Source organism: Pelobates fuscus, chromosome 7, assembly GCF_036172605.1.
Source record: "Pelobates fuscus isolate aPelFus1 chromosome 7, aPelFus1.pri, whole genome shotgun sequence".
NCBI lineage: Eukaryota > Metazoa > Chordata > Amphibia > Anura > Pelobatidae > Pelobates > Pelobates fuscus.
Window position 1 is genome coordinate 15,707,977 of NC_086323.1, and position 21,552 is coordinate 15,729,528.

General features: G+C 41.3%; 1 protein-coding gene across 3 annotated transcripts in view; it reads left to right on the plus strand.

Annotated features, from left to right (window-relative positions):
• KIF2C (kinesin family member 2C) overlaps positions 1 to 21,552 on the plus strand; it is a 42,270-nt gene that overhangs the window by 16,862 nt on the left and 3,856 nt on the right. For 2 of the 3 annotated variants that reach the window (XM_063427721.1, XM_063427723.1), the window contains 17 exons: positions 8 to 112; positions 2,614 to 2,659; positions 4,740 to 4,784; positions 6,384 to 6,500; positions 7,493 to 7,603; positions 8,448 to 8,548; positions 12,179 to 12,274; positions 12,694 to 12,748; positions 13,070 to 13,232; positions 13,723 to 13,813; positions 14,660 to 14,723; positions 14,852 to 14,943; positions 16,537 to 16,679; positions 16,760 to 16,964; positions 17,309 to 17,419; positions 17,813 to 17,880; positions 18,694 to 18,817. In XM_063427721.1, the coding sequence (XP_063283791.1) occupies positions 8 to 112; positions 2,614 to 2,659; positions 4,740 to 4,784; positions 6,384 to 6,500; positions 7,493 to 7,603; positions 8,448 to 8,548; positions 12,179 to 12,274; positions 12,694 to 12,748; positions 13,070 to 13,232; positions 13,723 to 13,813; positions 14,660 to 14,723; positions 14,852 to 14,943; positions 16,537 to 16,679; positions 16,760 to 16,964; positions 17,309 to 17,419; positions 17,813 to 17,880; positions 18,694 to 18,817 (1,737 nt within the window). The remainder of the gene's footprint in view (positions 1 to 7; positions 113 to 2,613; positions 2,660 to 4,739; positions 4,785 to 6,383; positions 6,501 to 7,492; positions 7,604 to 8,447; positions 8,549 to 12,178; positions 12,275 to 12,693; positions 12,749 to 13,069; positions 13,233 to 13,722; positions 13,814 to 14,659; positions 14,724 to 14,851; positions 14,944 to 16,536; positions 16,680 to 16,759; positions 16,965 to 17,308; positions 17,420 to 17,812; positions 17,881 to 18,693; positions 18,818 to 21,552) is intronic. The other variant, XM_063427722.1, reaches the window with a different exon arrangement.

The following is a 21,552-nucleotide window of genomic DNA, read 5'->3' on the forward strand; positions in this document are numbered from 1 at the left end:
CTTACAGATCTCCTTTTCAGATGTCTTCGCAGTTAACCCAGAATTGATGGAGGCTGTCTGGGCTACCCAAACTGTAAAGGAAAACATGCCCCCACAGAAAAACATGTCACAGGTATGTGTGTGGACGTGAACTGTAAGCCTATAATTAGTGTGTAGCTGTTGTGTGGTCACTGATTATCAGATTATTTTACACCCTAAAACAGGCTATTTTACAGCAAAGTAGAAAAGAGCATGTTTGTTCAGGAAAAAAAAGTAATGTGTTCTAATTAAACAAAACTAAAGTCTCTTATCCAAAAAGATTCAAACTTTCTTCCATTCTAGCACGGAGGCAAAGTTCTCCCTGCAGCCAGTCCCACTTGCTTGGAAGTCGTCCTCCTTCCCATCACTGTAGTGGGACTCATGTCAGTAAGGGCAGGCTGAGTGGGAATGCTGTGCGGTCAATGGATGCTTGTCGCGAGAATACTGTGCATGCTGGTGTCAGGCGCCTAATATGCACAGGAAGTATTGTTCCAAACTGGCAAGTGACTCTCCAATGAAAACTGCCATAGGTTAAGTTACACCTCCAGCAGCAGTGGGGTTAAACTCTGTATGTACAACATTTTGTAGTGAAACTTTGATGTGGTCATTGTGCCTGGAGTCTGTATGTACAAATCACTGCAGTAAACCTTTTAAAGAGTCTATGGTCACTAGAATTACTACAGCTTAAAGGGACATTAGTCACCTGAGCAACTACCTTTTTTATTTATTGGTGGTTTGTTTTTTTTCCTCTTCCCTGGTGAGTATAATCAATCATTCCCTTCAGGTATCTTCATGAAAACACTTTCTTTTCAGATATAAGGCAGTGTTTACATTGCCCTGTAGGGATACCTTCCCTGGCCACTCCTCAGACGGCCACTGGAGGTGCTTTCTGCTGCAGTGTCGTTCAGCATCTCCATGCTCTGCATGGAGACGCTGAATTTTTCTCAGATGCATTTAATAAACAGTCTTTTGGCCTGCCTACTTGCTGATTTCAGCCAATCCAATGCTTTCCTTACGGGAAAGGTTTGGCTTGGCTAAAAATGATAAATTCTGATGTCACCAATGAGGCAGATCAGGGCCAGCACTCGAAATGGGGTAAGTTTTATATTCTAAAGCCTTCTGAGGGGCTAAGGTGGCAAGTCTCCTAAATGGTGTGTTTTGGTTTTTTTTTTCCCCAACTATAGGGTCAGGAATTCATGACTTTGTTCCTGACTGTATTGTGTTCTTTCAATGAAGTGGTTCTGCTGTCTCCATCCTGTCGATGGAGGATGAACACTGTTGGCGCTGCCTTTTAAGAGAAACTGCAGTGTTTACATTGCTGCCTAGAGGTGCTTCCTCTGCATTCAATTTAATTTCCCTTAAACACTCCAGATCCCTAAAGCACTTTATCAGTTTGTCTTTTGTTTTTTAAAAGTGACAATTTTAGTAGAAATTGGTACTTGGTTGTCAGAGGAAACCTCTCTGCGCGTCTGCTTGCCATCTCCACATGCAACATTCCAACCCATGGGTAATGTGTGCGCTGTGTCCCACCAGGCAGGAGCAGAACAAGCAATGTAGAGAATGTGCTGAGTTTGTGGGTTTGGATGACATGAGCAAATAGTGTATGTATAGTATGGAAGTTCCCTTTAACTATGCAGTTACTGCATGCTAACACTCTTTATTGACAAGGTGGTCACAAATTGCCTAGAACCAATGAATAGTATTAAAAGACAAATAAAAGTCCTTATGGTGCTTGGCCTTGAACGTTAAACCTGTTTAGTTGCACTTGAAGATTTTATTTGATGTATCACAGGCATATAAAACCCACCTTGGGGGATGGAAAAGGGGTAGACTGGGTAGAAAAAGGACAATTATGAGCGGTTATCACAGAATCTCGGGCTTTCTGCAAGGATAGGATTGTTTACTGTAGCCTTTTATCCATTTGTAACGTTTAATTTGTATAGGAGAAGCCAGATAGTCCCTGGGTCAGGTTGAATAGGTGTCGAGAGTCCTCAGAGGTTGCTAGTGTTCCCTGTGAAACTGGACACTACCTCAATGTATAAATTGTCATCACTGTCCAACTGGACAGTAGCACTTCATCTTCTTGCCAGCAGTCAGATTATTTATTTAAATATCTCTTTAAACAGTCTTTTAAAAGTGACTGCTTCCCATGTGAGCTTTGAAATTGGTTCCTCACAGGTTTTTAAATCAACATTTTAATATGGAAATTACCGTCTCTCGTTGTGCTCTACAGGGACTGATCTCCCGTAAATTTTGTCCGGGCTTCTGTGTAATGTCCTCATTCACAAAATGGAGTAAACAAAGCTGTACGTAACACTTGTCAGGCTCCTCTACAAACCTGTTATGGAGGTTTAAGTTTAATATTTACAGAGGAAGTGTATGTTTTGGGATAATACTCTTATAGTTAGCAGGGTTTTGGGATTGGTTTGTCCTCACTAGATGTGTGGAGACAGGCGTTCCTTGCACCGTAACTTGGAAAATCTGCAAAGGTTGTTACCATGGATCTTTTTTCTATAGCGTGAACTGGGAAGATCTCAAAACTTCACGTTATTTTGTGTAGAATAACTTTACAAACCTTTTTTCATTTTCTTCCAGAATCAAAAACGCAAAACTATTTCCAAAATACCTGCTCCTAAAGAAGGTAAGAAATCTGCATTATGGGAACATGGGTCTATTCAGAACCTCAGATTATTAAGAGAATCTGGAGCAATTGTCCTTGTCTAGTTGTTAATCTTCTCCCTTTTCTATCCATGAATGGATTTATAGCTGATCTGCTCACGGTTCAGCTTCGTTAAAGGACCACTCTAGTGCCAGGAAAACATACTCGTTTTCCTGGTACTAGAGTGCCCTGAGGGTGCCCCCACCCTCAGGGTCCCCCTCCCGCCCGGCTCTGGAAAGGGGAAAAGGGGTAAAACTTACTTTTTTCCAGCGCTGGGTGGGGAGCTCTCCTCCTCCTCTCCGCCCCGTCGGCTGAATGCACACGCGCGGCAAGAGCTGCGCGCGCATTCAGCCGGTCGCATAGGAAAGCATTTACAATGCTTTCCTATGGACGCTTGCGTGCTCTCACTGTGATTTTCAGTGAGAATCACGCAAGCGGCTGTCAATGAGACCGCCACTAGAGGATTAGGGGGAAGGCTTAACCAATTTATAAACATAGCAGTTGAAACTGCTCTGAAACTGCTATGTTTATAAAAAAAAGTGTTAACCCTAGCTGGACCTGGCACCCAGACCACTTCATTAAGCTGAAGTGGTCTTTTAAGATGATCCTCAAAGGTGTGTTTTTTTTTTTTTTGTTTTTTTTTATTATAAATCCTCAATGGGTTACTGCTCAGTAGATAAATTTGGGGAATCTGGTTGTTCCTCCTATTTTAGAACTAAAGTGGCTGTCACTGGGTATTTGCATATTTTTGTGAAGACCCCCAAAAGTAACAGATCTTCGGGTTGCAGGGCTTGTAGGTTATAATTGCCTGCTGCTGGTATTCTACTCCAGTTTTATTGAAATCTGCACTTTTTGTTTAAAAAAAAGTATCTTTTGAATTGTTGGGATTTCAATGAATTCCAACACAGTCCAGGTCAGTATTTCATAAACTATGTATGTTTACCAAGTAAATGATAGGTCTGGTTTTAGTGAATGTGGGTAGGAATGAAAACTTTCTGTAGCCCACTAGAGCTCCCTTGGCTTGATTTGAGTTTTGCAGTATAAGGCATGCCTCCTGTGATTTAAAATGTTATATTTATTAATACCTGCCACATATACAATAAGGCTCTCAAAACTGCCTTCATTCTTAGAGGGGTGGTCGTGCTCCTGCACTAAGCAAGGGGTGATATGTCGCTATATATAGCACAATTTCTTCATTCCCTTTTCAAGTAGGACCAGCTTTGTGTTTTTGATTCATGGTCTGCGTGTAACGTGAGCTTCCAATCTTGTAAAACTCTACAAGAGTTCTTTTTAAAGACACCTGGGTGTTCCCAACCTAAATAGCAAGAACCGGAAACAAGGAACATGACGTGGCTTCTTAATTGCCTTTTTAGTGATGTTCCACTTTGACTGGCTACATTGCCTACCCTTCTGCTGTGCATGGAGTTTTTTAGTAGAAATGTACAGAGCTTTGCATTCCCAAATAACGATTTCTCTCTCCACCACTTTTGATGATATACTCATCTATACTAGTACTGCAGATTTTCTAAAGATGGGACCGTGAATTCAATCCATTATATCACTCTTTCCATGTGTAGAAAATGATTTTTATTGCTCCTTTTAAATGCTTACCTGTGTGTATTTTATATAAACATCTTGAAGATTTTTCTCTTGGTTGGGACAGGCACAACTTTTGCATTACAGCAATTCTGGCCTGATGACCTCACAGCACATGGTAGTCCTATTACCTAGACGTGTATCTCAAACCAGTCACTTGCCCATCTCTAAACCTTCCTGAGTTTAGAAACGAATGCAACTTCCTTCACTGGCAAAGTTGGGATCGTAATCAATGTTTTAGAGCAGGGAGTGACTAGCCTCCTCCAACTGTTGCAAAATAACCTCAGTCTTATGGAGTTTATTTACAAAACCGTGAATTTGGGGATACATCTAACATGACTAATTAGGAATTAAATGGGAGACTTTTTAATTCACTGTTTGATCAATAACCCATGTATTGTTATAGCAAAATATCTTGCTCATTTTAAATATTTTTATTTTTTAAATAAATTTTTTGTCCCTCAAGTGACGACACTGAATTCTGTCCTAGTGGAGAGTGCAGCGCAATCAGGTAACAGTCCGCTGATATTCCCGCACTGCGCTGTATGGTTATGAAGCTTTATCCAGAATCCCTCCATCTAAACCACACTAGCATGCACCTTGAATCTACCAAAATATGCTCTAAGCTGAAGGGCAGTGAGCAGTTAATAGCTTCTAGTGTATGATGCACATTGATGCAATCTTATAGTATTTGGTTCTCTATGGCAAACCAGGTGTTCAGACATCTTGATGTCACTGGCTGCAAAATGAAAATCATTTTAAACAAAATTACTGTCTGACTTTTACATAGTTCTTTAAATATGGACTGGCTCCAAAGTTTGTCCTTTACACTGACTGAACTGATGTTTCTGGGTTCCATGTATTATAGATACTGGTTTGTTTTAATCACTAACCTCGCATCGATACACAATCTGTTTTTCTGTTCTGATATCAACCGCCTTATGATTCCTGCTGGTAAACAGTGGGATTCTGGATAAACTGCTTGATCTCTTGGTTTCACAAACTTACTTTCACAAAGCACTTTCTAAATTCCATTCTAACTGAATCACAAATTCTTCTTTTTTGGGTGGGTGGGGGTGGTGGAGGGTTTTGTATGTGTTCTGTAAAAAGGTTCTTTTCACTAATCTTGATAAATACAGGAGTCTTGTCTATTTGCAAACATTCAAAATATTGAGACCATTGATGGGCTTACAACCTACCCCTGCCATAACCATTTGGATAGAGTTGTGTGTCTATAGAACACGGTAAACTAAACTTCCGTGTAGATCGTCGGCATCAGTATAGAGGCTATGCTTTTTGGTGACGAAGTCCTTTATATTGTTCAAACCTCATTCTTCACATTTCCTGTAATAAGCTGTGATGGTTATGGGCTAAGGGTCCCTTTAGTTTCTGGCTTTCCAAGACTATTGACAGTCCTTGTAACCTGTTGCACTAGGAATTCACTATATTGTGGCACATGATCACATGTCACAAGGAAGTGAAACCTATAAATTAGTGGCTGATGTGACCTGCTGAATGTTTCTGAACACAGTCCATTACGTGACAGATGTGGGACGCTGAGAGGAGATTTAGGTTTAGGTCCGTTTGTTTCAACTAAAGATTCTAAAGAATATAGCCCAGGAAGTAAATGTTCATTCGTGCTTATACGCGACTTCAATATGACCTGCTGATCTTTGTAACCTTGGCTTGTGGTGGTCAAACTGATCATCTGCAATGTGCTTCCAGAGAATAAAAATGTGCTCTCGTATATCCTAAAGCTGTGATAATGAGCATTTTGGAACACTGGCTCCTGGAATTCGCCAAGCTCTATTAAGAGTACCTAAAGTATTGGGGTCTTGTGTATAAAGATCCATTAATGTGATTACATTATAAAGTTACATTAACTACTAGTGATCTAGACTTGTTCTCAACAAATGCTGACCCAATATTCTGTTGCTCCTAACAAGTACATATATCACCAGCTAGACATATTTTTATTTTATGGAGAAATAATTCAGTAGAATTTCCTTTCCTTTTTTTTTCTTCTTCTTTTTTAATTCGGATTCCTTAAACCTTTATCTTATTGGCAGTCTCCACTTCACATGGTAACTTCCTGCTGATCTTATTGCAGCATTACGAAACCGCACTAGTAGAATGACCGCCATCCATGAGACGCTCCCTTGTGAAAATGACATGGATGTGGAACCTTCTGCGCCCGCGCCAGCCGCACCAATCAGTTCACTGCCAGGTAAATGGGGAATGTGACATACTTTAAAAATGTGTTAAAGGTTGTGGCTGACCACCTGATACCCTGACTGGGTACCTCCGCTAAACACGCCAGGACATCATCAGCACTTCAGGTCCTAGCCTTGTTTCCCACCCTGGACCAGGGTCCTGGGTGCAGCTTCCAGTAGTCAAAGGTCTCCTCCTAGGCAGTTGTAACTCGCTTGCTTTTATCCCAGGGTTTGAGGGATCCTGTAACCAGAAAACTGGTCCAATGACTGTCACTGAGATCCCCCATAAATCCACACAGGACACAAGTTCCAAAAGGAACTGACTTTTTACTTGGGACTGGCCCATATGATTATTACTTCAAGATTGCTGTGACAAATCAATAAAAATAGTCAAATCACATTAGACAACATACAGGAACTTATAATGACCTATTTATAAAGGGGTGGGAAAGACCATAATTAACAAAACATCTGCCTGCAGACATAGCAATCTGCAAATCTACCTGAAGATGCAAATTAACTAGCCTTGCTATTCAGCAGGTGGCAACCACAGAGGGCACTACACAGGGTCCATAGCCAAATTCACCTAGTTGGTAGCAATCCTCAGCAGTACAGGAGAGCAGGCAAAACCTTTAACAGTATACAAACCCCCTGCACCTATAATGGGTACAGGGTGATTAAAACATAAAAGTTGGCAACCTACATGGTCTCTCTGAAGGTCCAGGTGATGGTTACTACCGTCACAAAGGTTTTACTTCAACTCAGTCAACTAGTCTCCTACATATTACCATTTTTGATTATTTGAAAGAAATGGGTTTCCTGTTCCAAGTAATGATTAATCTCTTCAGGCACATGCTGGCTGAGGATCAAACAGTTGGTGTCAAATAAAAAAAAAATCTGATTGTTCAAACAAGATGGGGTCGAACGCACATCTGTTAACTTGCCAGTGTGATGTCACAGCAAACAAAGATTTGGTGCAATAAATATTCCCGTCTTCAATCCACAGCCATTCGCTCCAGATCAACTAAACTCAATGGTGCTGGAGAAAATCGGTCAATGGTGCGGATGTCTGAAATATCTGAGGAGTCATTGACTTCCACCATCAAAAACAGTCAAGGTAAAACCTTGTCACACATCTTCCACTGGTACAAAATGTATCTTGCTCTAAATTATTAAAACTGCACTTTGTGTATCTCTGGTTTTTCTGTTTTAGTTGGTGTGGGGAAGGTTGATTTCGGTATACAAAGTCTTTGAGCAGTGGTTTTATAGATAATGTTGATATATACAGTGTGGTCTCTCAGGAAGGCTGATAATACTAAAAGATAGCACATTGTTTTTAAGAACGGACTGAACACAAGGTGCCTCATGGCCTCGAGTGGCGTTACTCCTGTCTCCCACTCAGAGTGCAGGCTTAGTGCATCCAGCCAAGCAAACAGCACAAGTAAACATGTTTGTTTATACCTAACAATGAAATTAAAACGGGCAGGTGTGACCTTTGTTATAGTAAGCACTTAATTGGCTGAGTGGTCCAGTGTTGTTGACAAGCTGAAAATACATGTTTGGTTCCCATGATTAGTCAAATCCAAAAGCTCAGTGGATCAGGGTTTTTTAAAGCTAATTTGTGGGTTGACTGTACGTTTGCAGATCTTAGAAGTTACACAAGACAAATGAATGGATATAGCTGCACATAACTAGTAGTGGTTTTAGTGTTGCTCAGTATAATGGGCCTGTGGCGTGGAAAATGCCAGATTTTCCTTCTGGTCGGCCACTGTGTATAGTTGCAGCAGGATGAAAGAGCATATGTGGCCAATTTTCTCAGTAGGAAAACTGCCTTCCTACAGACATACCTCTAGCATTGTTATCCTATGTTTTTACAGTTCATGCACAATTGTACATAAAACATGGATGTTTTCTGTTGGGTTTTATGGTGTTTTTTTTTTTTTTTTGTCTTCCCTCTGCAGCCAGAAGAAAATCTAACATTGTTAAAGAAATGGAAAAAATGAAAAGCAAGCGGGAAGAGCAAAGAGCCCAGAACAGTGAGATGAGAACCAAGCGGACACAGGTATGTTCATGCATCAAACACTCCTGCGGTCTGCATTCTGTGCTGGAGTGTTTTGTTTTAAGGCTGTCAGCTCAGATGTTGTGTACGGCTGTTTCATACAGAGCAGAAAATATTCAGTAGATTGTTGCAATGCTGTCAGCCTTATTCTTCAAATGGGTGCATGTATTTTATTTATTTACATTCTTTATTTTATCGTGCAAGAAAGGTACATAGCAACAAGCATTACCACAACAGCAATTGCAAGCAAAATGGTCCACATTGTAGAGACATTTGTTTGGCATAATAGAACATTGCACATTTTATATTAATGTAGATTTATCAAGAGTCGAACCAACACGTCAGCTAAGAGATAAGAGGCAGGTTATCCATTTAGCTTAAACAAGCTGGCAGTATTGAAGTATTATGGGGTCGCATGCTTAGCTGAAGCACAATCTTGTCTGTGCGCTGCTTAAAATCACAAGCTGAACAATTCGCTGAATCAGCACAAATTCTAAAAAAAACATTATAATACTGAACATACAGGTAACAGGCTTGTTCAACATGTCTAGGGATATAATGGAGGATACGCTGATGGTTAGTGCCCTAACAAGTATGACTAAAAAAATCCTAGTAAATAGGCGTTAAGGACCCTCCAGACATCGAGCTGTAATGCTACTGGGTGTTTAAGGTAAGTGGGAGATGCTGCATTCTGAGTAAAACAAATTAGGATTCAGGTAGTAATGCTTAACTAACTCAGGATTCCAGGAACAGATTCTTGTTGGGCTGTCTATCACAAAGAGTGCAAAAGCTAGACACGCAGAACTGTTGTACCCAGCTTGTTGACAGGTGCATAGTAGAAAACGTAAAACATGAGAATAGTACTTATATTGCTAAAACAAGTTGGTCCTGCAACATACACCTAGCTGTAGAGGCAATAAGCGGTTCAACTCAGTCGTCATAACTAACTTATGAGTCCCAGGTAAAGCCTGTCTGGCATCATATTCAATAACACAAGAAAATAATAATTAGTATTGCACAACATGTCTATTCTGGTGCATATGCTGTCACTGAGCGTTAAGAGAAGGCTTATACTAAATACGCTATTCTAAGGACACACTGCTGCATGTCGTTCAATAGTTGTACGGAAAGTTGTAGGTCAACGTTTATCATATATTATCTTAATAGTTATCAACCGAGATTAAGTAGCAGGAGCCTGGCTCAGAATCTGGGCAGTGCGGTTGAGCTACCAAGTGTCTTGTCAGACTTGTGTGCTTGCCGCATGGCGAGTGTCTGGGTTATAGGGTATTGCTAGCGGTAGTCCTGTCCCATGAGGTGCGTAAGGCAGCGACTAGAGTCCAGCACTATGCGCCTGTAGAGATTCCCCTTTTAGCCTGGACACAACGGAACACCCGGTGGGTATATCTTGGGGGTGGCCTGCTTGCTTGGTGGGGTGATGGTTGTTCTGTTGCGATTAGGCTGTTGCCCACTCGGTCCGGTTGATTGCGGTTTAATTTTATGCCGGTCATTCTTCAACCCTGCCGCAGTGTAAATTTCATCGCTGCCAGCCCTGCTAGTCCCTCCGTGTCGGGTTGCGCTGTGCGGGACGGCTGTTGCAGGGACCGCTTGTTGGTAGGCAGGTCGAGTACTCTTTCGGGCTCTGTGCTCTAGGTTGAGTTCGCGTGTGTTGTCCTGTCGGGTGGCTATGCTGGAGCCGCGTGGGGGGTTCCACCGTAGGCAGCGGCGGGTCGCCGGGCAGATCCATGCCGCTGCCGCTTTTGCCCCAAGTCTGAAGGGCTGTCTCCTGGCCTTAAGCTTCTCCCACAGGTATGAACAGAGCCTGTTGAAGAACTCCGTTGTGTGTTTGGGTGGCTTGGGAGGAGAGTGCTTCTTCCTGTGCTGTATCTGCGCCGCCATCTTGGCTGGGCCCTGTCGTCCCCGTTTGGGCACGGGTTTATCGCTTGAGCTTAAATGGAAGCTGTAGCTGGTGCCGTGATAACCCCCAGCCCCGTCAGCCTCCTTGTGCTCCAGCAGTGCAGGTGGCAGGGATACCGGCCGTATCTCCCATCCTCTCCCGCGAGTAGGCCCCAAAGAAGCTCCAGGTTTTGACCGCCGGTCTAGTGGTGAGATGCCGTAAGAAGTGTCTCCCGTGTTTGTATAGTGACTCCAGCTGGGTCGGAGCTTGATTTCTTGGGTAGAAAGTGTTTATTTTTGTTGGTTTAGTTTTTCCTTTCAGGAGCTCACTTCATGTGCGACTTGTCTGCATGGCGGTCAGGCCCTGCCCCCCCCCCCCCCCCCCGGGGTGCATGTATTTTAATGTCTGTATAGATTTAATGTTTTTTGTAATATATTCTTTATAATGTACTAAAATAGCAGGTCTCTACAAAGTATACATTTGTGAAGGGTTAATTTAAGCATCATAGTCACTACACCATGTTTTGCAACAGTTTGCCATGTACTAAGGTCTCACTGGCGCAAACTACACAATTGAGACTGCGCTGCCTTCAGCCAACACAGAACATCCATTTATTCATTGTCTGAGAGAATCAGCTGAGCCCTTTCTGCCAACAAATGACCACGTTTTGCATAATATATGCAGAGCTTACTGGTAAGCCCAGATTCCAGACAGGCTAATGACAGCTGCTAGAGATCGTTACACCTCCAGTAGTAATATTAAATGTCTTGTATGTGTTTCATACTACAGGGTACCTGTTTGAACCATAACCACTTTAAAACACTGCAGTGGTCATGGTTCCTGAAGGATTATTTTTAATCTCCATAGTGTTGGCATAGAGATTATAGCTGTATTAGTCCAGCGATTCAGATGTAAAATAGATGGAATTAGTTGCAATACCTTTTCTTATTAGACTAACAGAGTTTAGAGATGGCAAGCTTTCGGGAGAACCTCCCATTGCGGAGTCTAAATTCTGTGTAGTTTTTGCTCAGCAATGCTTTACAGTTGAGTTATGATACCGGGGTTAAAATGACAAGAATGCAGATAAGGCACAGGTTTGATAGAAAATAGACCCCTTTCTCAGAGTTGTAATTTTTTTGTGTGAAATTTACAGCAAGAGGAAGAAAAAAAATGTGCAGGAGAATGCAGAATGTGTGTAAGCAAATTAATTCTAATATGAATAAAACATAGCTTTTATTAATTATAAAATATTAAATGGATGAATTTGTATTAAATTAATATCCAGTGCTAAAAAATAAATAAAAAAATTTGATGCAAATCTCTAATTCTGAGAAATTGCTAAGTTTCCTAATTAAACTTCTAGGAGCGCATTACTTGTTTACTACCAGCAGGGGTACATTAAGGAGCTACAATGGGGAACCCACACAGCACTTTAATGGAGTGTCTGTGTGTATATTCATTATGCCATTTAACACCATAAAGAATTTTTCTGCACATGATCATAATAAAATAGAATGTGTATAGATGCTTCCATTACTCAAATGCATGTAGGCACGTGTGTGCATTTCTACATGGATATGTGGGTTTATGTGTATATGCACATGTGAGTACGTACACCCCCCCCACTAATAGTTTAAAAACCATCCAGGCCCCACACATCAGAGTTCCAGAGGTTCTCTAAAGGTGGTAGTTGTATCAAGCTCTTGACATCCTAACATAAGAATTTCTTTCTGCTTCAGGAATATGACAAAAATGTCCCAAACTGGGAGTTTGGAAAAATGATCAAAGAATTTCGAGCCACTTTGGATTGTCAAAGAATTAGCATGAATGATATGGTAAGTGATAGTTATTCTTCAGTAATATCCTCAATATGTAGTATATACATTTTTATTAGAAATAAATTCATTAAACCCTTCTTCTTTGAATGTAAATGCCATGGGGTAGATTTATCAATGTAGTTCTGAAAAGTGGTGCTAACATTTAAAAGGACAAATCAATGGTTCCACTGGTTTCCATGGTGATTTGTTCAGGAATATTCAATGGAGTCCCTCACTTTTGCATCTTTACACCACTTTCTAGAACCCAGCACTTTAACAACTCTCCCCCATCGTGCTGTCTTATGATTCCAAGTTTCCATGTTACTCAAAGAGCAGTTTTGCATCTTTAGATTTGTGTACCAGACCTGCTGTTCTCAACAGGTTTATATATTGTGAAGGTTCTTTGTTTGATCTGTTTCTTCACACTTTATTTGCAGGCTGAGGAGCAGCGCATTTGTGTCTGTGTCCGGAAACGTCCTCTCAATAAGCCTGGTTAGTAAAAATATATATATATTTTTTGCATATGTCCCTCATTTGAACAATTTATTTTTTTTGGTGGGGGGGTGGGGCAAGAAATAACTATAGTATTTAACTATGAAAGGGTTACTCTGGTTTTAAAGTACATCCTGGGGATGTTACCTTAGCCCAACATCCAGGGGTTGTTACTTTAACCGCTTTGGCTAGACAGTTGAGTAAAACACATGGTTATTATCTGGGAATTGATTTTGGTTAAATTGTTTTTTTTTATTTATTTTTCTTAAATATGCTATATTAAAGTTTTTTTTCTTTTTTTTTTTTTTTTTTTTTTTATAGAACTTGCCAAGAAGGAGTTTGACATAATATCTGTTCCGAGCAAAAGTATTGTTTTGGTACATGAGCCAAAGCTAAAAGTAGATCTGACAAAGTATTTGGAGAACCAAGTGTTCCGTTTTGATTACTCATTTGATGAGACGGCTACAAATGAAATGGTGTACAGGTAATGTGTTAACTCCCCACTACAAATATATTTGTAGCTTTTTGTGACCAAATTGGTTCCTGATTTTATTTTTGTATGTAAATATTCTTTGTTGCCTGTTCAAGAACTGTAATCCCAAGGAGTATATATAACGGACCACTAATCTACCATAACCTTCTAATATCACACTGGTTTTCCTGCATTATTCAGCCATTGTCTGTAAGGTTTTTTTGGATGCCTTTTTGCAGCATTAAATGAACATTCCTTTTTATAAAAAGTTTTAGACCATAAACCCTTAAAGAAAATATTTGCTTTGTAGGCTTTCTTTGGGCTATATGAAATTACGGCTTGAAATAGCTTCACCCTACTACAAGCCTTCCTCCCCAGCCCAGACTTTCTGACTGTATTACAGTTAATTGAGAAATGTTTGCAAGGCGGGTGCTAGTGCAATTACCCTCTCCACCAAAGTGAGCCTTCTCCTGTAGGCCTAATGTCTTTGTTCTGATTCCAGGTTCACTGCACGACCATTAGTTCAGTCAATATTCGAAGGTGGAAAAGCAACTTGTTTTGCTTACGGCCAGACAGGAAGTGGTAAAACACATGTAAGTAATGCAGCATGCTCCAGATATGCCTGAAGGCAGAGCTTGGGTTCTACGGTCCCCAGTAACTGCCGTCTTTCTGATTTTATAAATATGGAGATTGTGGCTTATATTGGACTTTTCCCTCTAATTGTTGTTGTTTAGCTGCCTGTCTTCATGTCCAAGAAAGCTTTATAAACCCCCTAGTTCAAAAAAAGCCAAGCAATGCTATTGAAATATACAAAAGTATAATTAATTTAATGATTTTGGGTGAAAGTTCACTGCAGAAGCTTTGACTGTTGGGGGAGAAGGGTAGAATTAAATATTTGTACGCAAAAAGTTTGTGGTCTCTTTAGTAGTCTATACCCCGCATAGGGCTCCAGTGCTTCCCTTCTTCCTGTAGAGGTCTGGATTACTAGCCAGACATCTATAAAATATCTAACTTTAAAACCATCTATATCAATAGATGTGAAGTGATCAAGGGTATAGTAAAATTCAGTAAAGAACAAATTAGGATAAAATGTGTATGTATACCTTAACGTTGCATTATTGCTGTACAGACCACACTGCTTTGATATCATGTATATTGTACAGGAGAAACCATACAGTTTAAAACCTGAATGCACTAGTCATGTTTTAACGACTTTCTAATTACCCCGTAGTCAAGCAGATGACTGCCCCGTTCTTACCCTGTAATGGGTTCTCCATTGGGTTAAAGGGGTTCTGGTAAAGGGTGTAGCTCACTGCCATGGAACACTGAATGATCAACTCCAGCAACTTGCTTTGGGAAACTGGAGTAATACAGAAAGTCAACTGATGTCCTCCATATCAACACATGTGTTCTAATCTCTGCATTACTTTTTTGTTTAGACCATGGGCGGTGACTTCACAGGCAAAAATCAGAATGTTTCTAAAGGTGTCTATGCATTTGCATGTAAGTTGTTTTTTTTTTGGGGGGGGGGAGGGGGGAGAGCGCAGTTGTTAACTCGCACATCTCAAGCCATGTCCTGAATATTTAATTTCTTGGAAATCCTAACCCCTCCTTCCTCTTCATCTTCACAGCACGTGATGTTTTCCTCATGTTGGATCAGCCACGTTATCGTAATCTTGACCTGGAAGTGTATGTAACCTTTTTCGAGATCTACAATGGAAAGGTAGTTCTCATGGCTTGGTTTTATTGGTGTGTGGATGGATATTATTCAAAGCACAGCTTTTCAAACTGTACTCTATAAGCATTGAGGAGTTAAAGCGGCACTGTCATGCTGAACTTGCCTTTCCCCAACAGATTCTTCGCTCCCTCTCAGGATCTGTTCTTCGTTTCTTCCTTTCTGATTTTTTTTTTTTTTTTTTTTTTTTTTAAACCTAAGGCAAAGTTCGGACTACTTTGTCTTATGAATTTTTCCTACGCTTAACCATCTTTGACCTGGTCAAATACATTTTCCCCACAATATTCTCCTGTGCTTTCACTTTGCTTCATTCGCCGTTCGAATGGCGCTGGCTAAACAAACTAATTTCATCCTAACCGTATGAATACAATTTGTTCATTTGTGTTAGGATGACATTCTGTACTTTCTGTTTGGTTTGGAATTTCATTCAAATGAATAAAACGGCAATAGTCATTGCCGCAACTGCATCTTGCAACCGTTTAGTAGATGCATCCCTAACTCCCACAGTATGGCCCCCTAATTGTCACTTCAGGCCCCTCCATACGTCTTTGTTCATTCATGTGAAATTTCTATTTATTAGTCTTCTGAAGAATTAATAGCAGAAATTCACATCCGAATTTCAGACCATAGCAAATGCCCTAGTGTTAAGCTGGGCATGCACAGGAATTTCACCACGCTATCCAGCGTGGGCAGATGTGTCCCACTGCCTTAATCTGCCCACACAAAGATGGTGGCGCCCAGGACTTGTGTCCGGGCATGCGATAAAGATGGGAGGCCTAGGGGTATTTGGGGTGATTAGGGGGACAAGACAATATATTGGAGTCAGGATGGGGGTTAAAATCAAAACAAAACAGATGCAGCTATAATGTGCCGCTTTAATTACATATTGAGAAGTTTTGGATGAATTGCCATAATAGAACAGTGAGTCATGCAATCTACATAGATGCTAATCCAATCCAGAACATTTGATTGTCTTCCACGGTTTTTGCTACACTTGTAAGATTTGGCCTAATTTGATGAAATGGTGTTTATTTTAGTGGGCACATCATATCTTCAAATGTCAAACTGGAGTAACCCTTCCCTTGTCTGGAACTTGCTTGAACACCACTTATCTTGTCTCACACTCCTACACAAGGGATGAATAAAATAAACCAATACGTGGAATATCTCTCGCAAGTATTTTTATTATGTGTTAGGGGATCAAGTGGATAAGCAATCTGATCCTTATTTTAGTACATTTTACTATCTGCATTCTTGGATGTATTCATTTTTACCTGCTTTTGAATCTGACAAATCTACATACTGTAAAACTACGGCTATGAGCTTCTATAAAATCATGGAACCTATATTTGTTTTATTGGAGAATACATCAAAGGGAGCAGCTAAGAGAAATTGAGTCAATCCCTGTTATTCCTTGGGTATGTTCAAATGATTGTTTGCAGTGTTCAGACTAGTGTGTTCGCTTCATCCAAGCAGAATTCAGTGCCAGTAATTAATCCCCCATCCCATACACTTTGAATTAAGAGTGCTTCATTAAAGCTTATATTTACGTGTTGGTAGACTAATGATTGTGTATTTTAGGTTTTTGATCTCTTGAATAAGAAGGCAAAGCTGCGTGTGCTGGAGGACGCCAAGCAAGAGGTTCAGGTCGTAGGGTTAGTGGAAAAAGAAGTCACGTGTCCAGAAGATGTGTTTAAAATGATAGAAACTGGCAGTGCCTGCAGGTATGAGTTGCATGGTCTTGTTTAAAGAACATTGGAACAAGTGTTGTATTGAGTTCTGACCCTCTTTCCACCTTCAACAGGACTTCTGGTCAGACATTTGCCAATGCCACCTCCTCTCGTTCCCATGCCTGTTTGCAAATCATTCTGCGAAGGCGAGGGAAACTTCACGGCAAATTCTCATTGGTGGATCTGGCGGGGAATGAAAGAGGGGCAGATACAGCTAGCGCTGATCGCACAACAAGAATGGAAGGGGCTGAGATTAATAGAAGCTTGCTTGCCTTAAAGGTAATTGCTATAGTGAACATCATTGGCCTGATTCAATTCTTTAATTTAAAAACAAATGTTTGGTATTTAACATTGGAGTGCATATACAACTTCACTGTAATGAGCAAGTTCTGCATTTAGTGATCCTCACTAGACCAGGAAGTAAAACCGCTCTCAGCCTGGAGCTGAAAGTGTATACAGTGGGGTAGTAGAGCAAACTAAGAATGCTTTCAGTCGTTTGTTTTTTGTTTTTTTTGCTCTGGAATGCACAATTCATTGGAAATGTCTTTGTAGTTCATTTCTGCCTTTCTTGTTGACTATTGTAACGGTTTGGGGTTTGTTTTTTTATTTTTTTTCCTCCATAGGAATGTATCCGTGCACTAGGACAGAACAAGGCTCACACTCCTTTTCGGGAAAGTAAACTTACTCAGATCCTGAGGGATTCCTTTATAGGCGAGAACTCCAGAACGTGCATGGTAACTACTCTGTTCCAGAATTCATTAAATCTGCATATGACAATCCATTACTCCTTTCGTCATGGGAACATTTTGGATTTGTTTCTAGCATTTCCTGAAAGGAAAATAAAGTGAAACGTATGTGAGGTTGGTCTGTTTGCTACAGGAAGTTGCCTCCATGGCTTGGTCTAAAAGATCAATAACCACATGTGACCCAGATCCCCCAAGTGCAGTTTGACATTGGCATAGGGGCTGGTTTACATAGCTTCCCAAAGTGAGGCAATTTGATGGTTATAGCAAAGTCCACTTCTCTCAAGCTTGCACATTCTTCAAAGACCTTTCATGAGTAATTTGTTGGAGCAGGTCCCATTGTGTACGGATTTGTTGATGTCTGGCTTGTTTTATTTCTCACAGATTGCAATGCTATCTCCTGGATTCAACTCCTGCGAGTACACACTCAACACACTAAGATATGCAGACCGGTAATGTATCTACAAATTATTTTATATCTTAAATGAACACTCCGAGCATCATATATTCATCGGAATGGAGTTATGCCAGGAGGTCCCTGGTGCCAGCTTACACTTAGCAGATTAAATCGTTGGTGAACAGTTTAACCCCAAAGTGAATCCAGAGCGAGCAGGTTAGCTCTGCCCCTCTTCTGGCACCGATTTAGTTTTGAGCATCAGCTGATGTTCTGAGCCAATCAGCAGCTCTCACTGACAAAACCACTTTAGAAAAATATACCGAGAATCATTTGTAATTTTTTTTTTTTTTTTTTTTATATAAATGGGGAATTACTTGATCGGAAGGAGAGGCAGAGCTAACCGGCTCAGGGTTCAACACTTTGCGGTTAAATTGGTCGTTAATAACTCCCAAGTTAAGCTGGCACTATAACCACTTCATTATGGGGAATTTGTTATGGTGGCAAAGTGCCCTTTTAATTCTTGCAATTTTACCACAACTTTCCCTTCCCTTGCTTTGTTGCAAGTTTCAAATCTCAACAATGCAATTGTCTCAATGTGTTCAACATTGTTCCTTGTGCACTGCTTCAAAAAGTCTTTGAACTGCACTAAAGACTTGAATGTGGGTGGGATTTTTAATTTGGTTTTTATTCCTATAACCAGAGCACCTCTATCAAAACCATAGTCCAATTTAAAAATTCTGGCATGCAGAACACCTTGCTTAAATGCTTACATTAAGACAGGCTCTGGCTTGCCAGCATGGTATGTCCAAGAATTTAAAAAATGATGTAACTTTTTTTTTTTAAAAATATTTTTTATTATTGATCTTAGAGTCAAGGAATTAAGCCCTCAAAGTGCTGATAATACCAATACCAACCACCAGATGGAGACAGAGAATGATGAGTCTAGTTCCTCTTTGGGCCTGTTGGAGAACCAAGGCGATGACGATTCCGATGTAGGTCAATGTTGCACACACAATGTTACTTTGCTTTATGCAATGTTTTGCCTGTTTACGGGCGGGCGTAGTAGTAGTAGAAGTAGTCTAAGGTGTGGTAGTTTAAAGGAAAATACATGGCACTCCAACTGCTGCAGTGGTTAAGGCAACAGCAATGCCTAGACCCTCTCACATTGTAAGTATTTAATCTGTTTAATATATGGACTTCTACACTGAGGTTATGCATGCACTGCTCCACACCTTCCTGCCAGAAACTCTTGCTCAGGATATTCTGTTGGCTCTTCTGAGCTAAGCAGGGCAGGAGAGCATCAGCTGATTGGTGGCGGCCAAGGAGTTAAGCCCTGCACCATCAGGCTTTGCGCATAGAAATCCACATCTCATTATCCTGGTACTGGCTGCCTCCATCTTGACTGCCTGTCAATCGCTATTATAAGGTCTGTCCTGTGCAGCTGGCAGAACATACTGAAAATCCGAACTGGAATGTGATTTGTCATCGGCGCAGTCTTTAATATAATTGCAAAAGAAAATGGGGCATCACTTGGGGGAAATGGCAAACACTTTTTTAAAAAAAAGTTTTTTGTTTTTTTACATTTTTGTTGTGCAGATTATTACAAGTTATCAGACGCCACAACCGCGTGTTTCAGGAATTGCAAAAGTTAACTGTGGCAGAGAGGTTCAGTTTTCTTAATCTCTGTCTATCCTCTGTCTATCCTCTGTCTATCCTCTGTCTATCCTCTGTCTATCCTCTGTCTATCCTCTGTCTATCCTCTGTCTATCCTCTGTCTATCCTCTGTCTATCCTCTGTCTATCCTCTGTCTATCCTCTGTCTATCCTCTGTCTATCCTCTGTCTATCCTCTGTCTATCCTCTGTCTATCCTCTGTCTATCCTCTGTCTATCCTCTGTCTATCCTCTGTCTATCCTCTGTCTATCCTCTGTCTATCCTCTGTCTATCCTCTGTCTATCCTCTGTCTATCCTCTGTCTATCCTCTGTCTATCCTCTGTCTATCCTCTGTCTATCCTCTGTCTATCCTCTGTCTATCCTCTGTCTATCCTCTGTCTATCCTCTGTCTATCCTCTGTCTATCCTCTGTCTATCCTCTGTCTATCCTCTGTCTATCCTCTGTCTATCCTCTGTCTATCCTCTGTCTATCCTCTGTCTATCCTCTGTCTATCCTCTGTCTATCCTCTGTCTATCCTCTGTCTATCCTCTGTCTATCCTCTGTCTATCCTCTGTCTATCCTCTGTCTATCCTCTGTCTATCCTCTGTCTATCCTCTGTCTATCCTCTGTCTATCCTCTGTCTATCCTCTGTCTATCCTCTGTCTATCCTCTGTCTATCCTCTGTCTATCCTCTGTCTATCCTCTGTCTATCCTCTGTCTATCCTCTGTCTATCCTCTGTCTATCCTCTGTCTATCCTCTGTCTATCCTCTGTCTATCCTCTGTCTATCCTCTGTCTATCCTCTGTCTATCCTCTGTCTATCCTCTGTCTATCCTCTGTCTATCCTCTGTCTATCCTCTGTCTATCCTCTGTCTATCCTCTGTCTATCCTCTGTCTATCCTCTGTCTATCCTCTGTCTATCCTCTGTCTATCCTCTGTCTATCCTCTGTCTATCCTCTGTCTATCCTCTGTCTATCCTCTGTCTATCCTCTGTCTATCCTCTGTCTATCCTCTGTCTATCCTCTGTCTATCCTCTGTCTATCCTCTGTCTATCCTCTGTCTATCCTCTGTCTATCCTCTGTCTATCCTCTGTCTATCCTTATATTGTCAGAGTAGCATTAAGTGAATGTTTAGCAATGCTAGTGTAGTTATAATACAATACTGTGGGACAATAATTGGCTTGTGATATGAGTCATGCTCTACAGACACAGGCTATGAGGAGTTAGCTGGTAATTACGCTAGGTCGTGCCTATGACGTCAGGAAATCTCGCTGAACGGTCTTAACAAAAGATAAAGTTATGTCAGGAGTTAATTAGTATTAAACCACTGGGAGTTGGCTTCAACATATTTTGCAGGTCCATAACCGATGAGGGCAAAACTAAAAAAAAAAAAACAAAAAAAAAAAATTGAACCATGGTCTGCTTGGTTGATGCCTCAGGCCTCTGAGTCTGGGTAATTAGGTTTTGTGGAAGCTCAGAACAGTCCAGGCTAAGGAGAAAAGTAGCCTTGTGAGGCAGTGTGATGGGCGCTTCAGCCTATGCCCAGCGCTGGAATGTCCTGGAGTTTGGCTTTAGAAGCCCTCTTAATGGTGTCTTTGCAGTGGGATTCAGCTTCTTCAGCAGGCTGTGGGGTGGACCCTTGTATTGCGACCCGGTTGGAGACTGGTCATAAGGGGCAGGCGTGTGCCGCGCTGGTCTCTGGTGCTTGGATCCGGTGAGGTGCATGTGTGTGGGGCTTGTTTGGGGCTCCAACAAGCATGGGAGCAGGTGTTTATGCCCGAGCCTCTTGGCGCCTTTTCCCGCCTTGTCGGTCGCTTGCCTTTGTGCAGCCGGATAACTGCTCTGGGGGGCTGAGACCGGGGATCATAGTGGCGGCGCCGGGTAGCAGGGCGGATCAATTTAGCCACTGCTCTCACCGCTTGACTGTGAGTCATTCCTTGCTTGCACAGTGTCGTCCAGAAGCTTGTACACAGCCTGTCAAATGCCTCCAGTGCCTGCGTTGGCGGTCGGGTGCTTGTACTGTTGGAATTGGGCCTTTGCTGGGCCGCCATCTTGGCTGCGTCTTGTCGGAGTAATAC